At 39.8% G+C, this 19,713-nt stretch overlaps 1 protein-coding gene across 1 annotated transcript in view; it reads right to left on the bottom strand.

Moving 5' to 3' along the window:
* RXFP2 (relaxin family peptide receptor 2) overlaps positions 1-19,713 on the bottom strand; it is a 65,903-nt gene that overhangs the window by 16,659 nt on the left and 29,531 nt on the right. Inside the window, exons 6-11 of the mRNA XM_053563707.1 lie at positions 8,902-8,973; positions 8,219-8,290; positions 6,660-6,731; positions 5,542-5,613; positions 1,827-1,898; positions 857-928 (exon numbers count right to left, since the gene is read on the bottom strand). Coding sequence (XP_053419682.1) covers positions 857-928; positions 1,827-1,898; positions 5,542-5,613; positions 6,660-6,731; positions 8,219-8,290; positions 8,902-8,973 — 432 coding nt within the window. The remainder of the gene's footprint in view (positions 1-856; positions 929-1,826; positions 1,899-5,541; positions 5,614-6,659; positions 6,732-8,218; positions 8,291-8,901; positions 8,974-19,713) is intronic.

Raw genomic sequence — 19,713 nt, 5'->3', positions numbered from 1 at the left:
GGAAATAAATGACATATTTACTACTCCTCACAATTATCATCATCCCATTTGACGTAACAGAAAATGTGAATATAATTTAACCAACCTGGTAACTTGTTACGCAACAAGGCCATCTGTCAGCCAAATGGGTATGCTTTCCGTCACTTACAGACATGAGACTTTGTGCTCATCCAATTCCTGTCTGGAATTTCCTCTCTCCCCTCTCCAATGCATTTTCAACCTGGCTTTAGTATCTACATTGACTAATTTCCTCTGTTTTAGGTACTCTTTGTACCACCTCAACCGTTCATACTTCTGTGATTCCAGCTTGCTTCATTCATATTATGATCTCTTGTTTAATCCAACTAAGCCTTTTGAGGTCAACTCTTATGTCTTGTATTTATTTTGCACTTCAACTAAGATCGTGTTGGCCACGTAGTATCTGCCCAGACACTCTTGAACAAGCAAGTTCACACATTTTTAATATACCCTTATATAGGGATGTTTTTGCAGAAGACATTGAGAGTTGAACACAGTCTTGTTTGTCCTGGGTTGCTCCCTAAACCACTAGAGAGAAATAATCTCTGCATTTAAGAGGCTATGGAAAACTTATCTACTCCCAAACACACACATATATAAAATTGCCCAAAGAAAATAGTAGAGAAACTAGTGGTAAGCCAAATCCATGTTAAGCCCACTGTCCGACTTGCATGTGCTTTGGACCTTAGGATAATGCTGGTTTTCTTAATTGTTTTGCTAATATCCAATAGTCTACAGGATTTTGATTGCTACTAGTGGAAAAGCAGTCTCACTAGTCACGTAAATTTATAATCTTAGAAAAAGCAATCATATTTTCCTAGTAGACAATGCTACTTACAGTTCTCCTAAATTTTTTAATGAAGAAAATGTCTTCTCTGGAACAAAATCAATTTGATTTCTAGGCAGAAACCTGTAAGACATGGTGAGAATCAGCACGTGGGTTCGCGTCTGCTGTAGCAACCAATTCTCCTTGGGAGGTGCCACTGATCTGGCATAATTTAATAACCCTGCTTTGAAGTCTCCAAGGCGTCTTTCAGTGTAGAACCTAAGATAGGAGTTTCTCAGCAAGGACAACCCCACGTTCTATCCAGGAAATGAGCCATTTGAGGTGCTGGGTGTGGTCTGGGAAGCTGCATTTTTTGGTTTGGATTCTGATTATTTTAGAACACGTCTCTTTCTAATTTTCCTTTTTGGTTCTTTTTTCCAATCACCCATCCGATCGACAAACATTGTAGAGTGCTCACTACATGTGGAAAACTATAATTAAAACAAAACCGAAACACTTGTATTGAAGTTTCCCAGGATCAATGTCCCGATTGATCCATCTGCCTTCCTTCACCCCCACCCCCCCAAATATCATAATCAGCAGCCACAATCACCAGTCAGAATATATTAGGTTTTTTTAGTTTTAGCACAAATTTATATATATTTTTCTTTAGAGAGCAAGACATCCAGTGATAAAAGTGACTGGCAATAATAGCTAATTGTTGTATAGCTGAACACTTTCCACATATGTTATGTTATTTCATTGGCAACTGTGGGGTTAGAAAACTGAACTGCCAGGAACCATTTCGGCTGAGAAGATCACAGAACTAATGACTGCCCTTAAAACAGGGAGGGGGGCTGGCATCCTGATGGTGGGCAACTTAAGGTCACCCCCAACAACAAAAATCAATACATCAACGTGGGCATTTCTAGTATTGCAGTTTCAGACCAGCGCAGTAAACAAAACACTACGTAAGTTTTTTTGTCAATGTTTTTTAATTTCCAAATCTCTTGGGTTTCCACTCATTTCCTTGCATACTTACAGCACTGTGAGGGAATCGCATGACAGAAAGGTGGAATTCGTAAGATGTTTTATCCGATTGCCTTCTAAATCCCTGAAAGTCATGGAAGAAAACTATTTTTAATATTTTTGTACAAATAGTATGTTTAGACGCAGGGGCAAGAGACCTGCAGAGTCAAGGCCACACGCGGACTTCCGGATCCCCAAGTGTGGCCCCTCGACTGAATCCAAACTTCACAGATTTCGTCAAAAGGCCAAATTCAAGGATCTGGAAGGCCACATGTGATTCTAAACTTTAGACATACTTTTTGTTTTTGTTGAGTCAGAATTTCACTATGTCGCCCTTGATAGAGTACTGTGGCGTCACAGCTCACAGCAACCTCAAACTCTTGGGCTTAGGTGATTCTCTTGCCTCAGCCTCCCAAGTAGCTGGGACTACAGGCACTCACCACAATGCCCTGGATATTTTTTTTTTTTTTGTAGTTGTCATTGTTGTTTAGCAGTCCCGGGACAGGTTCAAACCCACCAGCTCCTGTGTATATGGCTGGAGCCCTAACTGCTGAGCTATGGGTACCAAGCCAAGAGATATTTTTTTCTTGATACAATAGTTCTGAACTGTGACCTCACATATTGCAAGTGGGTGCCTTTTCTGTGCTGAACAGGCCACTATTCGTTACATATTGCCCAGCTCCATCATAAACTCCCGTCTACCAGGCTTTGACAGTGTCAGTGTGGTCTGTGCACATCACACAGCCTTCCTGCAGGGTCGATGTCATCGCCCCCACTTTTCATAAAAGAAATCTGAGGCTCTTGGAGATTTGTTTCTGGCCACACAGCTTGTAAGTGGTAGAATTGCCCTAACACAGATCTGTTAGAATCTAAAGCCTTGAAACTTAACTCCTGTGTCCATGGATTTATCAGTCATTATATTCTCACATTCTCCCCAGCATCAGGTAGATATTTGTGTCTCTATTTTTGCTGTAAGAGAAACTCAGGCCAAAGTTATCCTGCACGTACTGAACACCAGAGTCAGGATAGGAAATCTGTGTGATGCCAAAACACAGGTTCTTTCTACAGAAGCCCCAAGAACTCTAATGCCGAGTGTGCTCGGATTGTCAGAGAACAGGGATACGGCTTAGTGCCACATGGAATTTGCTAGAAATGTAGATTCTTGCCTCAGACCTAGTGAATCAGAAACTCTAGTACTGAGTCCAGCTGTCTGTGTGTAAGCAAGTCCTACTGCTGTCAATGAGGCAGGCTGATGGTGGAGAAGCGTGGGTGGGGACAGCGCATCCTGCCAGGTGATTCCCTAGGAGAAGGGCACCACACCTGCTTGAGTAATGCCCTGTGGAACACTATGACATTCTCGCTTTGAGTAGTGCAGGGCAACAAGAAAAATCAACTTTTCTGCCAAGTCTCCTAACTTTTCTTTACCGTCATCTTCCTACAATCTTCCCCCACTATTTTTCTGCTCCTGAATTTTTCTTGCAGTCATGCTAAAATTGTCAACCCCTTTGTCGTTTCCCTTTAAATCCTATTTTAAAGGCATCTTGGAAATTCTTATGGGAGCCCTGTCTGTATTTTTTTCACTCAATATAGTGTGATTAAAAATAATAAACGCTGTACTTTTCTTAAGTCCAAATACAGTTAAGTAGAATGGAAAAAAAACCACATTTTTTTTTTCTTTTCCTGGCACATAGTAGAACTTCAATCATATTTTAAAAAAAAACATTTTTTTCATGTTTTCACAAGTATGACACTTTGGAGTTATGAGAGTAATGGTTGAACTTGATAGCAAGTGGGGGAGAGGGAGAAGCCTTTCCAGGGTGGGTTTTCTCCTGCCTTCAAGCTGGAGCAATTTGGGCCTGACTCCTCAGCTTTTTATCCTCTGCATTTAAAGGCCCTTTTTCATTTGTGATCAGGCCCTCTTGCTAACTGCATTTTCAGTGGGTGTCTGTTTTCCCCACTAGTGTTTGTGGGAACCTACAGTGAAAATGAGAATCTCAGGAGCCAGGGGCTCTGACGCCATTTCCTCATCTCCTCCTGGTTGTTTGTGCACATTTTGGGGAGGGAGAGAAGGTGGGGACCCTGATACCATTCTGCTATCTTTCCTGTTCATTTCCACTGTGGACATATATACAGTTGTTTAGTTTCTAAGTACCTTCTTTTCACCTGTTAATGAGTTTCAGTCTATGGTTTTCAGCTCATTATTTCCATTTTTAATAGCGGCACACTCATGTGGGACTTCTATTGCTTTAAAAGCTCTTAATAACAGACAGATATATAAATAAATACATAAAAATAAAATTCAGTAAATAAACACATCACCCTCTAATAGTGCTATAAGAAGAAATTTTGAGGTTATTTCAGAGAGAATCAAAAGCCAAGATACTACACTTTTATCATCTTATGGCTATAGAGTTGTCTGATTTGATCATGGAAAGAATTCTGAGGGTGATACAATCAGGATTGTCATGGGGCAGAAATCCAATGGCCAACCCTGGTTGCTGCAGGAGGCCCTGAAGGTGCATGTAATGAAGTAGTGTGGGTAGTGGTGGTGAAGTCAAGATGTAACCTAAATGAATGTTTTAAACAGGTGTTGGTTATAAGCTAACAAGGAGTAGAAATGGTTTAGTACATGCAGCTAGCAAAAGTTCATTAAGCACCCATCACATGCTGGTCCTTGTCCTCGTAATGTTAGAGTAGCAAATCCTTTGACAGGTTTCTGCCCTCACAAAACTTACAGAACAATATGTGAGAGACAAGCAAGCAACCCAACGATTACATGATGCAACCCAATGATTACATGATGCAACCCAACGATTACATGATGCAATCCAACGATTACATAATGCAACCCAATGATAATATGATGCAACCCAACGATTACATGATGCAACCCAACGATTACATGATGCAATCCAACGATTACATGATGCAACCCAATTATTACATGATGCAACCCAACGATTACATGATGCAATCCAATGATTACATGATGCAACCCAATGATTACATGATGCAACCCAATGATTACACGATGCAACCCAATGATTACATGATGCAACCCAATGATTACATGATGTAAGCCAATTATAATATGAGGCAACCCAACAATTACATGATGCAACCCAACGATTACATGATGCAATCCAATGATAATATGATGCAACCCAACGATTACATGTTGCAACTCAACGATTACATGATGCAACCCAATGATTACGTGATGCAACCCAATGATTACATGATGCTGTTATCCTGATATAGGTGTGAGGTGTAGAAATCTGGTGCAGGGTGGATGTAAGGGGAGGACAAAGGCAGCTGCTGAAACTGGCTGGTGTGTCAGGAATAGCTTTCTGAAGGTGACGTTTAGATTGATTTTTGAAGGAAATGAAGTTAGCCAAGAGAAGCTAAGGGAGATAGACTTTTTGAGTTCAAGAAACAGTATATTTTAGGGAACTGATTGTAGGAACACTAATTTTATGCATCTAGAAGAAAGAGGTGTGCAGAGGAGGAGCAGGGAAAGAGACTAGAGGGGTCCTTGAGGAGAAAGACTGAACTTTACTTTCACACCTTTGGGAACTCTGAAAGGATTTTTAAACTGGGGAAATATGATCAGATTTTGGTTTTGGAGGTAAGTTCTAGATGGACTTTTAAGGTAATCTTGAATTAACTTTGGGGCTAGTCTCCCTGACCTGCGCAAATAACAAATTAAATCCTAAACGAATACTCACATCCAGTTGAGTTGAGGCATTTGCGTACACATCTGCTTGGGAAGGGCTTCTAAATAGTTGTTAACCATAGACCTTTACATAAAGAAAATATTATTAGAAACAAAAATGATGTGCCACTTTAAAGACAGTATTTTTATTATTCTACAATTTGATAATTTGTATGCTAAAATCAATCTATCAGGTGAAGAATTTGTACATAACTTCTCCTTCAAAATGCTCTTTAAATATATGTATGGCCAGTATTAGGGAACAGATGTTGTCAAAGAAACCGAATATATCCTGGTAATAAATGTTATATAGTTTAATTTTATGAGATGAAACAAAAGTACATTTTGAGTAATAATTTTTAAGTTTATGGCAATTTCCCTTGTAAACTTCACATATGTAACCATTTCCAGTGCCATACATCAAAAGTTAGTTTCTTCCTATGGGAGTCATTAATCATTTATAACATTAAAGGACCTCTTTGGAAACTGCATTGAATCTAAGAAGTGATGGGAATAATTTAGGGAAAGAAAATAACTCATGAGCATGTTAAACTGCATGATTAATTTATGATTCTGTGGTTCCTTTTGACAAATTGAAAAATAATGATGCTATATGATCAACTATAAAGGAACATAATAATCCCCTATTGATAAATCATTCCAGTGTATTAATAGACAGTGAAAATATGATTACGAGAATAGCTCTCTTGGTAGGACAAAGATTTTGGAATTTTCGTGACTCTTGCTGGGCAAAGGCACATTTTCCTTTGCTGAAGATGGAGGTGGAGCTGACCTCCTGGGATGTTCTAATAAATATAAATGTAGTTAGGATATAAAAATGAATACTAACTTTGGTCAACCACTGCAAATAAAAACATGCCTTCAGGACTAAAGGAAATTAAAGGGGGTTAAAAAAACCAACTAGTGGGCTTAAAATATACATTATAGCTGTTCCATGGCTGAGCCATGGCAAAGAAATAGTGATAGTAACTGTGGCTGGAAATACAGGAGAGGTTTCAACTAATAACAACTTTAGTAGACTTGATTTCTTTTAAAGCTCTTTTTGTAAGCTAGTGTTAGATATAGCTGGAATTTATAGACCAATGTATTGAAAGGTTGATGAATACTTACAGGAAAAACAAGGAATTTAAGCCAGTAAATAACCGCTGTGAAATTCTGGTGATCGGATTGTCATCTAGAATTCTGACAAAACACATCAAAGAACATCCCTCAAATAGAGATATTTGTCAAATAAAACCAGGAAAAAGAATAAAAGGCTCCTGATAACCCTTCTTCCCCACAACACCTACTCCTTTCTGTCCTTCCACATGTGGCTCAGGTGTCTCTTCCCTGAGAGTGTTTCCTTCCTCCTGTAGTTGGAGCAACTCTTACCCTCAAATTCCTACAAATCTCATCCCAGCACTTATTGAATTGGGTCCTCATTGTTTACTTTCTCCTTCCACATCTATCTCCCCCTGGATGGGTCCCTGGATCCAGCACCACAAGTGGCACATAACTGAATGTGGGCTCCACAAATGCTCTGACCTACTGATTAACTGAATAAAGAATGAATGAAAATAAAATTGTTAAGAAATCATAGGTGGCTCTTTGGTCTCACAGTGCTTGCATGATGTATTCAGTAAGGTCTGTACAAATGAATGAATTGCTGCCAAAACATTCATAAGGAGCTTTGTAGGTCAAACACTGAGAATATCCATATAATCCAAGCCATTGTTTTTCACTGTGTTTTGGTAGAAGAAATTAGACTGAGGGGAAATAGGTCTTCTTTCTTGTTATTATTTGCTATGTGATATAATCTTTATAACGTTCTCTACAAAGGAATTTTAATAATTTAGAGATGAGAAAATAGAGGCCCAGGAAGATTAAGCATGGGGCCAGGCACACACAAGGGGCTGGAGGAAACTGAAACCTTGGATTTTTTCAGTAGACCAGGCCAACTCGCAGAAAATGAGCAAGAACACAGAGAAACTTTTAACTGCCTTTGCTTATTTTTCCAATGAAAGCACAGACATCTGATGCGAGACTCCTTGGAATGGAGCTGGTGGCTCAGCTTGGGAAGTGGTGAAATACCATGAGCTACCATGTTTCTTGCATTGTTTTCTGATGCTCTAGAAATCAGAACAAATTCTTAAGTTGCTCACTCTGTAGGTCAGTGGTTTTTAATGGTTTTTAATGGAGCACAGTTTTTCCTCCCAGGGAACATTTGGTAATGTCTGGAGACATTCTCAGTTGTAACAACTCTTCAGGTGGACCACTGGCTTCTAGTGAGTAGAGGTCACGGTTGGCACCAAATGTCCTACCATGCACTGGACAGACCCTTTCCCGACACCTCCCTCGAGCCAAGAATTCTGTTAGCCAAAATGTCAATGTGCTGAGATTGAGGAAACCTGCTCTGGGTGAACACTGGATGGATGGGTTAGCAAGCTCATGCTGGGCTCACAAGGCCACCTGGAAAAACACGGCCAGCTTCCTTTCATGCAACTACCACTAGACATGACACTATGCATGTCATTGTCTGAATTGCTTTGGTAAAGTCCTGCAGAGTATGTGCAATCAGATAATTAAGTATAATAAACAAGACACATCAATAAAAGAAAACTATATGAGCGCTGTTGTGCACCATTAAGACTATGATCCTTTATGGGGGAATTAAAAACTAGAATACTTACAGCCATCTTAGCTGATGTAAGTCTTTGAACACTCCAGGTCTGAGAGTCGTAATGCAGTTGTGGTTGAGATATCTACAAACAGCATGGGTGAGTCAATTAGGTAAGCTCAATGCTCCGTTTTCATCATATATAATTAGAATATGAACCACCTGATGATTATAAAGTATGGACATTGAAGGCACTCTGCTGGATGAACACAAAAATCAAGGGGTGGCCAGGAGCACAGATAGCCCCAAGTCCAGTGTGCATAACAGCAGGGCCAGGGTAAGGGAAGGGCTGAAAATGATGTTCTGGGAAATTACATTTCATATATATCAGAGCATAAAAGTATAACAACTGACTATGTGGAATAATTTTTGCTTTTGTCCTTTTTGGTTACATCCTGAGTAGACTCAAAAAGGCTAATTTTATTGCCTTATATTGTGGCAGTGACCCAAGCTGGAGAAGACAGGGTTAAGGAGAGCCTTTCCATTGTCTTCTTGCAAAAGTAGGACTCTTTTGTCCTACTTTCAGGATACTGAAGAGTATCACTCTTTCAGTCTGATGACTAATATAAGTACCTTGTGATAACCTATTCCTCCCTTTTCCCTATAACTAAGTCAGCCCTTGAAAAAGTATCGTTCTTCCCTTTTAGTCTTAACTTAAAATTATGCCCATGAGATAATAATAAAGAGGCTACTCACAACATTTGCAGATTATATAATCCAAAAAATGCTTCCCTGGATATGTGTCTAATGCAATTATGCTGAAGAAATCTGGTAGGAATAAGAAGAGTCAGGTGATTATGGTTTATGAACTTTAGTAGGGTGTTGAAGGTGCTCTCCACTCTCCTAACCTGAAGACAATTGTGAAATTGGCTTATAAAGTACAGGATACTATTCTCATGCTGGAGGATAGAAATGCAGTTGGTTGGAGACAGCTATGAATTAGGCAACGGATGCCGCCCTCATGGTACCCATGCACTGCATCTCAGTGTGGTGTGTTTGGGGGAGGAGCTGGTTCTGCTCATGCAAACTGGAACCATGGCAGCTGTTTTATTCTGACCAGCAGGAGCTGCCGGCCAGGTGAGACCAGCCAGCCTCTCACTACTGAGCTTCCTTTCTCTTTCAGAGTTGTACCTTTAACTCCTCATGTCTTTTCATTCTATTCCACAAAGGAGGGGTCAAGGTTTATTCTTTTCTATTTCAAGTTGCAAAGCGAGAGGCACAAGGGGAATTGGTGACATGTTCAAGGTTCCCAAGACCATGAATAGTTGAACTGGAGTGCGTAGGCCAACTTCCACCTACAGGAGCATTATTCACTTAACATCCACAGCAAATTACAATATAGTGTTGATTCAATAATAGCCCTGGCAGGACTATATAAGTAAAGAATTTCCATTTCCTGTCTTCATTATACAACAAGAGGCTAGCCCTGAATGCCTACTTTCTAAAGGCTGTCAGGGCATGCAATATCTACACTGATCGTAACTAATTACTACATAGTCTCATTGTCTTTTGAATGGTTTCCATTTTTTAATTTTGATTTGAAGTAATTCCTAAATATTACACAGTTCTTCTTCTTCTTCTTCTTCTTCCTCTTCCTCTCCTCGTCCTCCTCCTCTTCCTCTTCTTCTTCTTCTTTTTTTTTTTTTTTGAAGCAGTGTCATACTCTGCATCCCAGGCTAGAGTACAGTGGTGTGATCATAGCTCAATGGAACCTCAAACTCCTGGGCTTGAGTGATGCCCCTGCCTCAATCTCCCAAGTAGCTGGAACTACAGACATGCACCAACACACTTGGGTAATTTTTGAAATCTTCGATAGAGATAGGGTTTCACTATTTTGCTTACACTGATCTAGAACTCCTAACTCCAAGCAGTCCTCTTGCCTTAGCCTCCCAAAGTGCTGGGATTCCAGGTGTGAGCCACCACACCCAGCCACAACAGGGTATTAATTGCAAAATTATTGGTTGAACACATGCTCATTCTGTACCTGGCAGTAATTTTGAATTTTGTTATACTATATTTTTCCCTAATAGAGCTTCCCCACTTCTGCCTTTTGGGGTCATGAAGCATTACAGGAGTACCAGTGCAGTGAATCCTTAAAACATCAAGGTAGTCAGGGAAAGCCAATATTGCCTTCTGGTCATCAGCAAACCTAATGTTTCACCCCAAGTTCTATACAAATATTCTCCGTGTACCACCAGGTGGAAAGGGTTGGTACTGCATGTCACATGCCTTACACTGTAGTGAGACACAAAACAGCCGTCTTAATCCTACAAAGTAAACTTGAAACCTAGTGTGACCTTGGGCCATCCTAACCCCCAACCCCTGTACCATGTCTGTGGCAAGATGTGTCACAGTGTATCATAAATTCTGCTTTTGGTTTAAGGTTCTGCTATGAATAGGATGAACACACATAGATTGATATCTGTGTTAGTATTTTCAGAGCCCTTGGATGGATGTAATAAAAGTTAAGATGGTGAATTACATTACAGCAGCAAATGAAAATAGAACAAGAACATAACACTCTAATGTGGGTGTATTGAAATTCCTCTTAAATATAAAATTCACTACTTAACTAGTCTGATTTTCATTTTATTCAAGATGATTAATTCAAGACAGCAATACACATTTTAACTACATGTCGTCACATCTGAAAGAGACAGGTGCAGGTGCAAATTGTAACTATGACTGTATTGTAAGTCAAAGGAAAGAAAGAGTAAAACCAACAATCTGTACAACTCATTGGACATTTACCATCTATTTACCTTCACTGACATTAATTAAGACTCAAACTCCTTGAATAATAAAGAGTCTCTAGTCTTCTGTTTAATTGGCTGGCTTCTACCTCATAGAGAACTTGGGTTTCAAGTCCCATGTTTTAAACTTAAGTGGCTGAACTTAAACTCCATCCTCTAGTATTTGCTGTTTTCTTTGCAGAATAGTAGGTTGGAGAATGTGAGGGGAAATTTGAAAACATGACAGTTTGGCAAGTGGTAACCTCTTTTTAGAGCTAAGATATGAAGCCCATTTAATATAGTTTATGCTGAATGGCTTTCTAAGAATAACTTACTAGTTCATGAATTCCTGCTGTTTCAGCTGTCAGGATTTTGAAAGCAGAAACGCCAGGAATTTATGTACCTGAAACTAAAGCAAATAAATGCTTTAATGACATGCATGTTTATAGGCTATTTTAAAATGTGACATTTTGTATTCAAGAGCCAGGCAGACACCTTGAATCACATTTTCTTGCTAATGATCACATTTAACAAGAACCAGAATAGAAAGGAATTCCTGATTTATATAAGGTTTATGTTACAACCAGGAGGACTGCTGTTGGTTCCCATGGTAGCAGTGATAAAGTATTATAGTCAATCCCATAAACTGTATTTATTTCTCTGAAAGGTCATCTGAAATTACCTCCCCCCACCTCAAATTTAGAAAGGCCTGACATTTTAAAAGAGTATTGATATAAATAAACTGATCAATAGTAAAAGTATTCAGGGCAATTGAACAACATTTATTTGTCTGACAATTAAAATTTAATTTTGATTTAAGAATTTATTTTTCTGGATGCCTAAACAACTCCACTGTGAATATTTAGAGAATTCCAGACCAGAGACTTACTTGATATCAAATTGGATGACTTCATGGCATACACCCCAATACAATTGAAAGATGCAGATTCTCTTTATCAGCTCAATAGATCTAAAACACATATTTGTGAGTGTATTTTCTCTGTTCAAACAGAATAAAATCCAGATGCCTTAGCTGGCATTCAATGTCCACACAATCATGATGTGATGGCCTTGGCAGCATATTCTCCATCATCTCTTGTGAGAATCTTTTTCTTTAGGCAAATTGCACACTTGCTCCCTTCTCCACAAACTTTGAGTGTCTCTGCTCATGTTTTTTTCTCCCCACTGGAGAGAAAAAATACATTTCTCCCCAATGTATCAGTCCTACCACCCGTTCATTTAACAAATACTCATTGATGCTCACTGGGCCCTTACTATATGTGCTATAGCCTATGCTACAATGTACTAGGAGAGAACCCCAGGGGATATCCAACTTAGAAGAAGGGTATGATGTTCAGTATTTCCTTCAATTTAAGGATGAAAGTGAGGGTCATTAAAATGGAATTATAGCTGACCTAAGTCAAGTCAATAGTTGACTATTGACCTAAGTCAATTCAGACAATAAAGAATACTGTAGTCAATAAAAGTATATTTCTATATATATATAAAAGCCTGAAAATTTTAAGAAAAAGTCTCAGCTTCCTCTTGGGACCTGCTGTATAATGTTGTGGGATAATACAGGGTGTCCCTAAAGTTCGTAGCCACGCTGTAAAAAAGAAGAAACAACTTATTTCTAAAGTCCTAGTTTGTTTTCCTGTCTTCTCAGTAAAAGAGATGGTCTCAGGACTGAAGTGAACAAAAAGCCAACAGGGAAAGGGCTAGGAAGGCCCGAGATGATACAATGTGTTCCATGAAAGCTCTCTTTATGGACAATTTCTCCCAGGAACTGAGACATGCCAAAAAATGAGAATATCAAACCATGATCAATAGTTGAGAAATCTGCAAAAAAGATGAGCAGCCAGAAAGTTAAAGCTAGGGACGGAGACAAGATGGCTGACTGAAGCCAGCTTTCCACAGAGGCTCCTGTCCAGGAGGAGAGTTAAAAGACAGAAATTTAGCAAGTAACCTGGTGGATTAGAGCTGCACCAAGAGACAAGGTTGACGAACGCACATCAACCCCGCTGAGGTGAGCTGCAACCCCAAGGATACAAACAAAAGGTACAAAATCCATTACCAAGCGGACGGGAGTCCCCTCCCCCATAAGAATGGCTTGGAGTGCCCCACAAATAAACGAGCGGAGTTCAAAGGTCCTCCCACTACACTCCATGGGAGAGACTCTCTATAAATTGGACCTGCCTCTCCTACTAGGGTGCTACAGTGTTCTCCTGCCAGGCATAAAACTGTATAAAACTGTATATATTCTCTATCTGCAATTCTGAGCTCCCAGCACTCCCCTCCACTCTCACTCTGAGGTCTAGAGGCCCGTCCCCCAGGAGTCCAGATTCTTGGGTGATTTCTCGAGGGGTGTGGACAGGGGCTAAACTGCAGCTGGTCAGTGCTGACTCTGTGGCACGTGAGTGAGGAGAGGATGGTCGGCTGAGAGGGTACCACACTGGAGCGGCGATGCCCCGAGGCACACAGCAGCAGCCGTCTTTTGGCAACAATAGGGCTCACTGATGGATATTCCGAAGCCACACCTGCTGTCTGCCTGGGCAACCAGAGGAGGCCAGGCATCTACTCAGGTGGCAACCACCACGGAACAGATCTGGGATGGAAACACAGGCCCCGTGAGTAAAGGGTTTGCCTGAGTCAGTACCGGCCTGGGTAGAGCATGGGGACTAGAAACGCACATGCAGAGCCAGGAAGTTCCCAGGGAGGGGCTTACCCAGAGGACCGCTTTACTGAGCCTAAGACGCACCCGGCCCTCAGGGGATCATCAGCCTATAGACAAAGGAAGACAGGAGGCTAGAACTGACAGCTAACCGAACACAAATCTGCAGGGCCTGAGGCGCAAGCTCTGGGAACTCAAAACAGCTTCTCTTCTGCAGGGGAATTTAGCAGGGACAGAAACAAATTCCTGCAAAGTTGTTCTGTTCTGTTCTGTCAGTAACAGCAATCGGGGCGGGGCTGGAACTAAGTGAACACCCCCAAGACTCCATCAAGCACCCAAGGTTGTCAGGCCTCACCTCCCCCTGCTAGATAGAGGCAAAGTGCAGCAGCCTGGCTGAGCAGAAATAGGTTTCCTTGTGATTCAGGCAGGTGCAAACCCCTGAAGTATCTGTTCACTACAGGCAACTGGGGCACAGCCCTGCGGGGCTATCAGTGACTGGGTGTGACAGAGGTGCAAGGTAGGAAGGAGGCATCAACCTTCCCAGACTGATCTATTTGCTGTCAAATAGATCAGTCAGGGTGGCTCCTGACTCCATGGAGCACCGGAGCAATATCTGAGTAGTCACCAGATATCTACTTCATATCTGAGTAGTCACCAGACACCTGTGATCCAGTTGCCAGAGACCTTTTAAACTCTCCTACCTGAGACAGGTGCTGACTGAGACAATTGATTTGGACCTTTTGAACTGAGCCAATCACCTGAGGACTATTCAAGTGGTGCCCTGGGTGTGTGGTTGTAGGAAGGTTTGATTTTCCTTTTTCAATTGTTGCCTGTGGGGGGTGGGGTGACATAATTGCTGGTATTTCTCCACAGCTGAGACTTCAATCCAGAGTAACGGTTTCATTCGGGTCAAACAGAAACCAGCTGAAAAAAGACAGAACCACTAAGCCCCACCACACCAAACAGGGCCCCAGTTTCTCAGGCCATAGCGTGGTAAGGGTCCTCAACAAAACTCCAGGGGAAAAATCGAACGGTGTAGAAGAATCATGGGGTGGAATCAGTGGAAAAACTCTGGTAACATGAATAACTGGAATAGATCAACCCCCCCCTAAAGGAAAGATATGGCAGATGTAACTGAAGATCCCATTCAAAAACAGCTAGCTGAGATGTCAGAAATTGAATTCAGAATTTGGATTGCAAACAAGATTAATGGAGGAAAATTTGGAATTAGAAATTCAAAGAGCAATTCAAAAGTCAGAATTAGAAATTCGAAGAGAAATTCAAAAGTTGTCTCAAGAGTTTAATGAATTTAAAGACAAAACCACCAAAGATTTTGACGCACTGAAGCAAGAATTTGCAGCCCTCAAAGATCTGAAAAATATAATAGAATCCCTCAGTAACAGAGTGGAGCAAGCAGAAGAAAGGATTTCTGACATTGAAGACAAAGCCTTTGAACGCTCCCAAACTCTCAAAGAGGAAGAGAAATGGAGAGCAAAAATGGATCATTCTCTGAGACAGCTCTGGGATAATGAGAAGAAGGCTAATATCTGCCTCATTGGAATCCCTGAAAGTGATGAAGTGGCCTCGCAAGGCACAGAGGCCCTTCTCCATGAAATTATGAAAGAGAATTTTCCAGACATGCCAAGAGATTCTGAAATTCAGATAGCAGAACCCCAGCATGACTCAATCTGAATAAGACATCCCCCAGGCATATCATAACTAACTTCACTAAAGTTAATATGAAGGAGAAAATTCTGAAAGCAGCCAGATGGAAGAAATCCATTATCTACAAAGGGAAGAATATTAGAAAGACTGCAGATCTCTCTGCTGAAACTTTTCAAGCCAGAAGAGGGTGGTCATCGACTTTTAATCTCCTAAAGCAAAATAACTTTCAACCCTGGGTCCTGTATCCAGCTAAACTGAGTTTCATTTATGATGGAGAAATTAAATACTTTAATGACATTCATATGTTGAAGAAATTTGCCATAACCAAACCAGCTCTTCAGGTTATTCTCAGACCTATCCTCCATAATGACCAGCCTAATCCTATACCACAAAAGTAAACTCGCTCAGAAACTTTTGATCAAACTCCAACTTCCACAGTGGTGAAAGGATTAAAAATGTCCACTGGACTTTTAAAAAACTTGATACCCAAAATTTTATCAGATTTATCAATATTGTCCATTAATGTGAATGGCTTAAACTGTCCTCTAAAGAGGCACAGGTTAGCTGACTGGATACAAAAACTTAGGCCAGATATTTGCTGCACACAAGAGTCACATCTGACCTTAAAAGATAAATATAGACTGAGGGTGAAAGGATGGTCGTCCATATTTCAGGCAAATGGCAATCAGAAAAAAGCAGGTGTTGCAATTCTATTTGAAGATACAATTGGCTTTAAACCAAAAAAAGTAAGGAAAGATAAGAATGGTGACTTTATATTTGTTAAGGGTAATACTCAATATGATGACATTTCAATTATTAATATCTATGCATCCAACCAGAATGCACCTCAATTTATAACAGAAACTCTAACAGACATGAGCAACTTGATTTCCTCCAGCTCCATAATAGTCAGAGATTTCAACACTCCTTTGGCAGTGTTGGATTGATCATCCAATAAGAAGCTGAGCAAGGAAATTTTGGATTTAAACCTAACCATCCAACATTTGGATTTAGCGGACATCTACAGAACATTTCATCCCAACAAAACTGAATACACCTACTTCTCAAAAGCCCACGGAACATACTCCAAAATCGATCACATCTTAGGTCACAAGTCTAACCTCAGTAAATTTAAAGGAATAGAAATTATTCCTTGCAGCTTCTCGGACCACCAAAGTTGAACTCAGTAACAACAGGAATCTGCATACTCATACAAAAACATGGAAGTTAAATAACCTTATGCTGAATGATAGCTGGGTCAGAGATGCGATTAAGAAAGAAACTGCCAAATTTTTGGAACAAAACGACAATGAAGACATGAATTATCAGAACCTCTGGGATACCGCAAAGGCAGTCCTAAGAGGGAAATTTATAGCACTGCAAGCCTTCGTCAAGAGAACGGAATGAGAGGAAGTTAACAACTTAATGGTACATCTCAAGCAACTGGAAATGGAAGAACATTCCAACCCCAAACCCAGTAGAAGAAAAGAAATAACAAAAATTAGAGCAGAATTAAATGAAATTGAAAACAAAAGAATTATACCACAGATCAATAAATCAAAAAGTTGGTTTTTTGAAAAGGTCAATAACATAGATAAACCTTTGGCTAACCTAACCAGGAAAAAAAGAGTAAAATCTCTAATCTCATCAATCAGAAACAACAAAGACAAAATAACAACAGTCTCCCCAGAAATTGAAAAAAGTCCTTAATGAATACTTCAAGAAACTTTATTCCCAGAAATATGAAAATCTGAAGGAAATTGACCAATACTTGGAAGCACATCACCTTCCAAGACTTAGCCAACATTTCAAGTGGAAATGTTGAACAGGCCCATATCAAGTTCTGAAATAGCATCAACCATACAAAATCTCCCTTAAAAGAAAAGCCTGGGACCAGATGGCTTCACATCAGAATTCTACCAAACTTTTAAAGAGGAAGTAGTACCTATATTACTCAACCTGTTCCAAAATGTAGAAAAAGAAGGAAGACTACCCAACACGTTCTATGAAGCAAACATCACCCTGATCCCCAAAACAGGAAAAGACCCAACAAAAAAGGGAAATTATAGACCAATATCACTAATGAATATACATGCAAAAATATTCAGCAAAATCCTAACAGACAGAATCCAGCAACACATCAAACAAATTATACATCATGACCAAGTCGGTTTTATCCCACAGTCTCAAGGCTGATTCAAAATACATCAATCTATAAGTATAATTCAGCTCATAAACAAATTAAAAACCAAAGATCACATGATTCTCTCAATTGATGCAGAAAAAGCTTTTGATATTATCTAGCATCCCTTCATGATCAGAACACTTAAGAAAACTGGTATAGAAGAGACATTTCTTAAACTGATAGAGGCCATCTACAGCAAACCCACAGCCAATATCATATTGAATGGAGTTAAATTGAAATCATTTCCACTCAGATCAGGAACCAGACAAGGCTGCCCCTTGTCTCCACTGCTCAACATTGTAACGGAAGTTTCAGCCACCGCAATTAGGGAAGAAAAGGTGATCAAGGGTATCCATATAGGGTCAGAAGAGATCAAACTTTCGCTCTTCACAGATGATATGATTGTATTTCTGGAAAACACCAGGAATTCTACTACAAAACTCTTAGAAGTGATCAAGGAATACAGCAGCGTTTCAGGTTACAAAATCAACATTCATAGATCGGTAGCCTTTGTATATACCAACAATAGTCAAGCTGAAAAAATAGTTAAGGACTCTATTCCATTCACAGTAGTGCCAAAGAAGATGAAATATTTGGGAGTTTATCTAACAAAGGACGTGAAAGATCTCCATACAGAGAACTATGAAACTCTAAGAAAAGAAATAGCTGAAAATGTTAACAAATGGAAAAACATCCCACGCTCATGGCTGGGAAGAATCAACATTGTTAAAAGTCCATACTACCCAAAGCAATATACAATTTTAATGTAATCCTTATTAAAGCTCCACTGTCATACTTTAAAGATATTGAAAAAATAATACTTTGTTTTATATGCAATCAGAAAAAAACCTCGAATAGCAAGACATTACTCAGAAATAAAAACAAAGCAGGAGGAATCATGCTATCAGACCTCAGACTATAGTCTAAATTGATAGTGATCAAAACAGCATGGTATTGGCACAAAAACAGAGAAGTAGATGTCTGGAACAGAATAGAGAACCAAGAGATGAATCCAGCTACTTACCATTATTTGATCTTTGACAAGCCAATTAAAAATATTCAGTGGGGAAAAGATTCCCTGTTTAACAAATGGTGCTGGGTGAACTGGCTGGCAACCTGTAGAAGACTGAAAACTGGACCCACACCTTTCACCATTAACTAAGATAGACTCTCACTGGACTAAAGATTTAAACTTAAGACACAAAACTATAAAAATACTAGAAGAGAGTGCAGGTAAAACCCTTGAAGAAATCAGTCTGGCAAGTATTTTTTGAGGAGGATCCTCTGGGCAATTGAAGCAGCTTCAAAAATACACTACTGGGACCTGATCAAACTAAAAAGCTTCAGCACAGCCAAGAACACAGTAAGTAAAGCAAGCAGACAGCCCTCAGAATGGGAGAAGATATTTGCAGGTTATGTTTCTGAGAAAGGTTTAATAACCCGAATCCACAGAGAACTCAAACGTATAAGCAAGAAAAGAACAAGTGATCCCATTGCAGGCTAAGCAAGGAACTTGAAGAGAAACTTCTCTGAAGAAGACAGGTGCACGGCCTACAGACATATGAAAAAATGGTCATCATCTTTAATCATCAGAGAAATGCAAATCAAAACTACTTTGAGATATCATCTAACTCCAGTAAGATTAGCCCATATCACAAAATCCCAAGACCAGAGATGTTGGCATGGATGTGGAGAAAAGGGAACACTTCTACACTTCTGGTGGGAATGCAAATTAATACATTCCTTTTGGAAAGATGTTTGGAGAATACTTAGAGAACTAAAAATAGATCTGCCATTTAATCCTATAATTCCTCTACTAGGTATATACCCAGAAGACCAAAAATCACATTATAACAAAGATATTTGTACCAGATGTTTATTGCAGCCCAATTCGTAATTGCTAATTCATAGAAAAAGCCCAAGTGCCCATTGATCCCCTAATGGATTAATAAATTGTGGTATATGTATGCCATGGAATATTATGCAGCCTTAAATAATGATGGAGACTTTACCTCTTTCATGTTTACATGGATAGCGCTGGAACATATTCTTCTTAGTAAAGTATCTCAAGAATGGAAGAAAAAGTATCCAATGTACTCAGCCCTACTATGAAACTAATTTACGGCTTTCACATGAAATCTATAACCCAGTTATAACCTAAGAATAGGGGGAAGGGAGAAAGGGAGGGGCGGGAGTTGGGAGTTGGGAGGTGGGTGGAGGGAGGGTGATTGGTGGGATTACACCTGCGGTGCATC

Source organism: Nycticebus coucang, chromosome 15 (genome assembly GCF_027406575.1).
Source record: "Nycticebus coucang isolate mNycCou1 chromosome 15, mNycCou1.pri, whole genome shotgun sequence".
NCBI lineage: Eukaryota > Metazoa > Chordata > Mammalia > Primates > Lorisidae > Nycticebus > Nycticebus coucang.
This window is presented reverse-complemented; position numbering and strand designations above follow the sequence as displayed.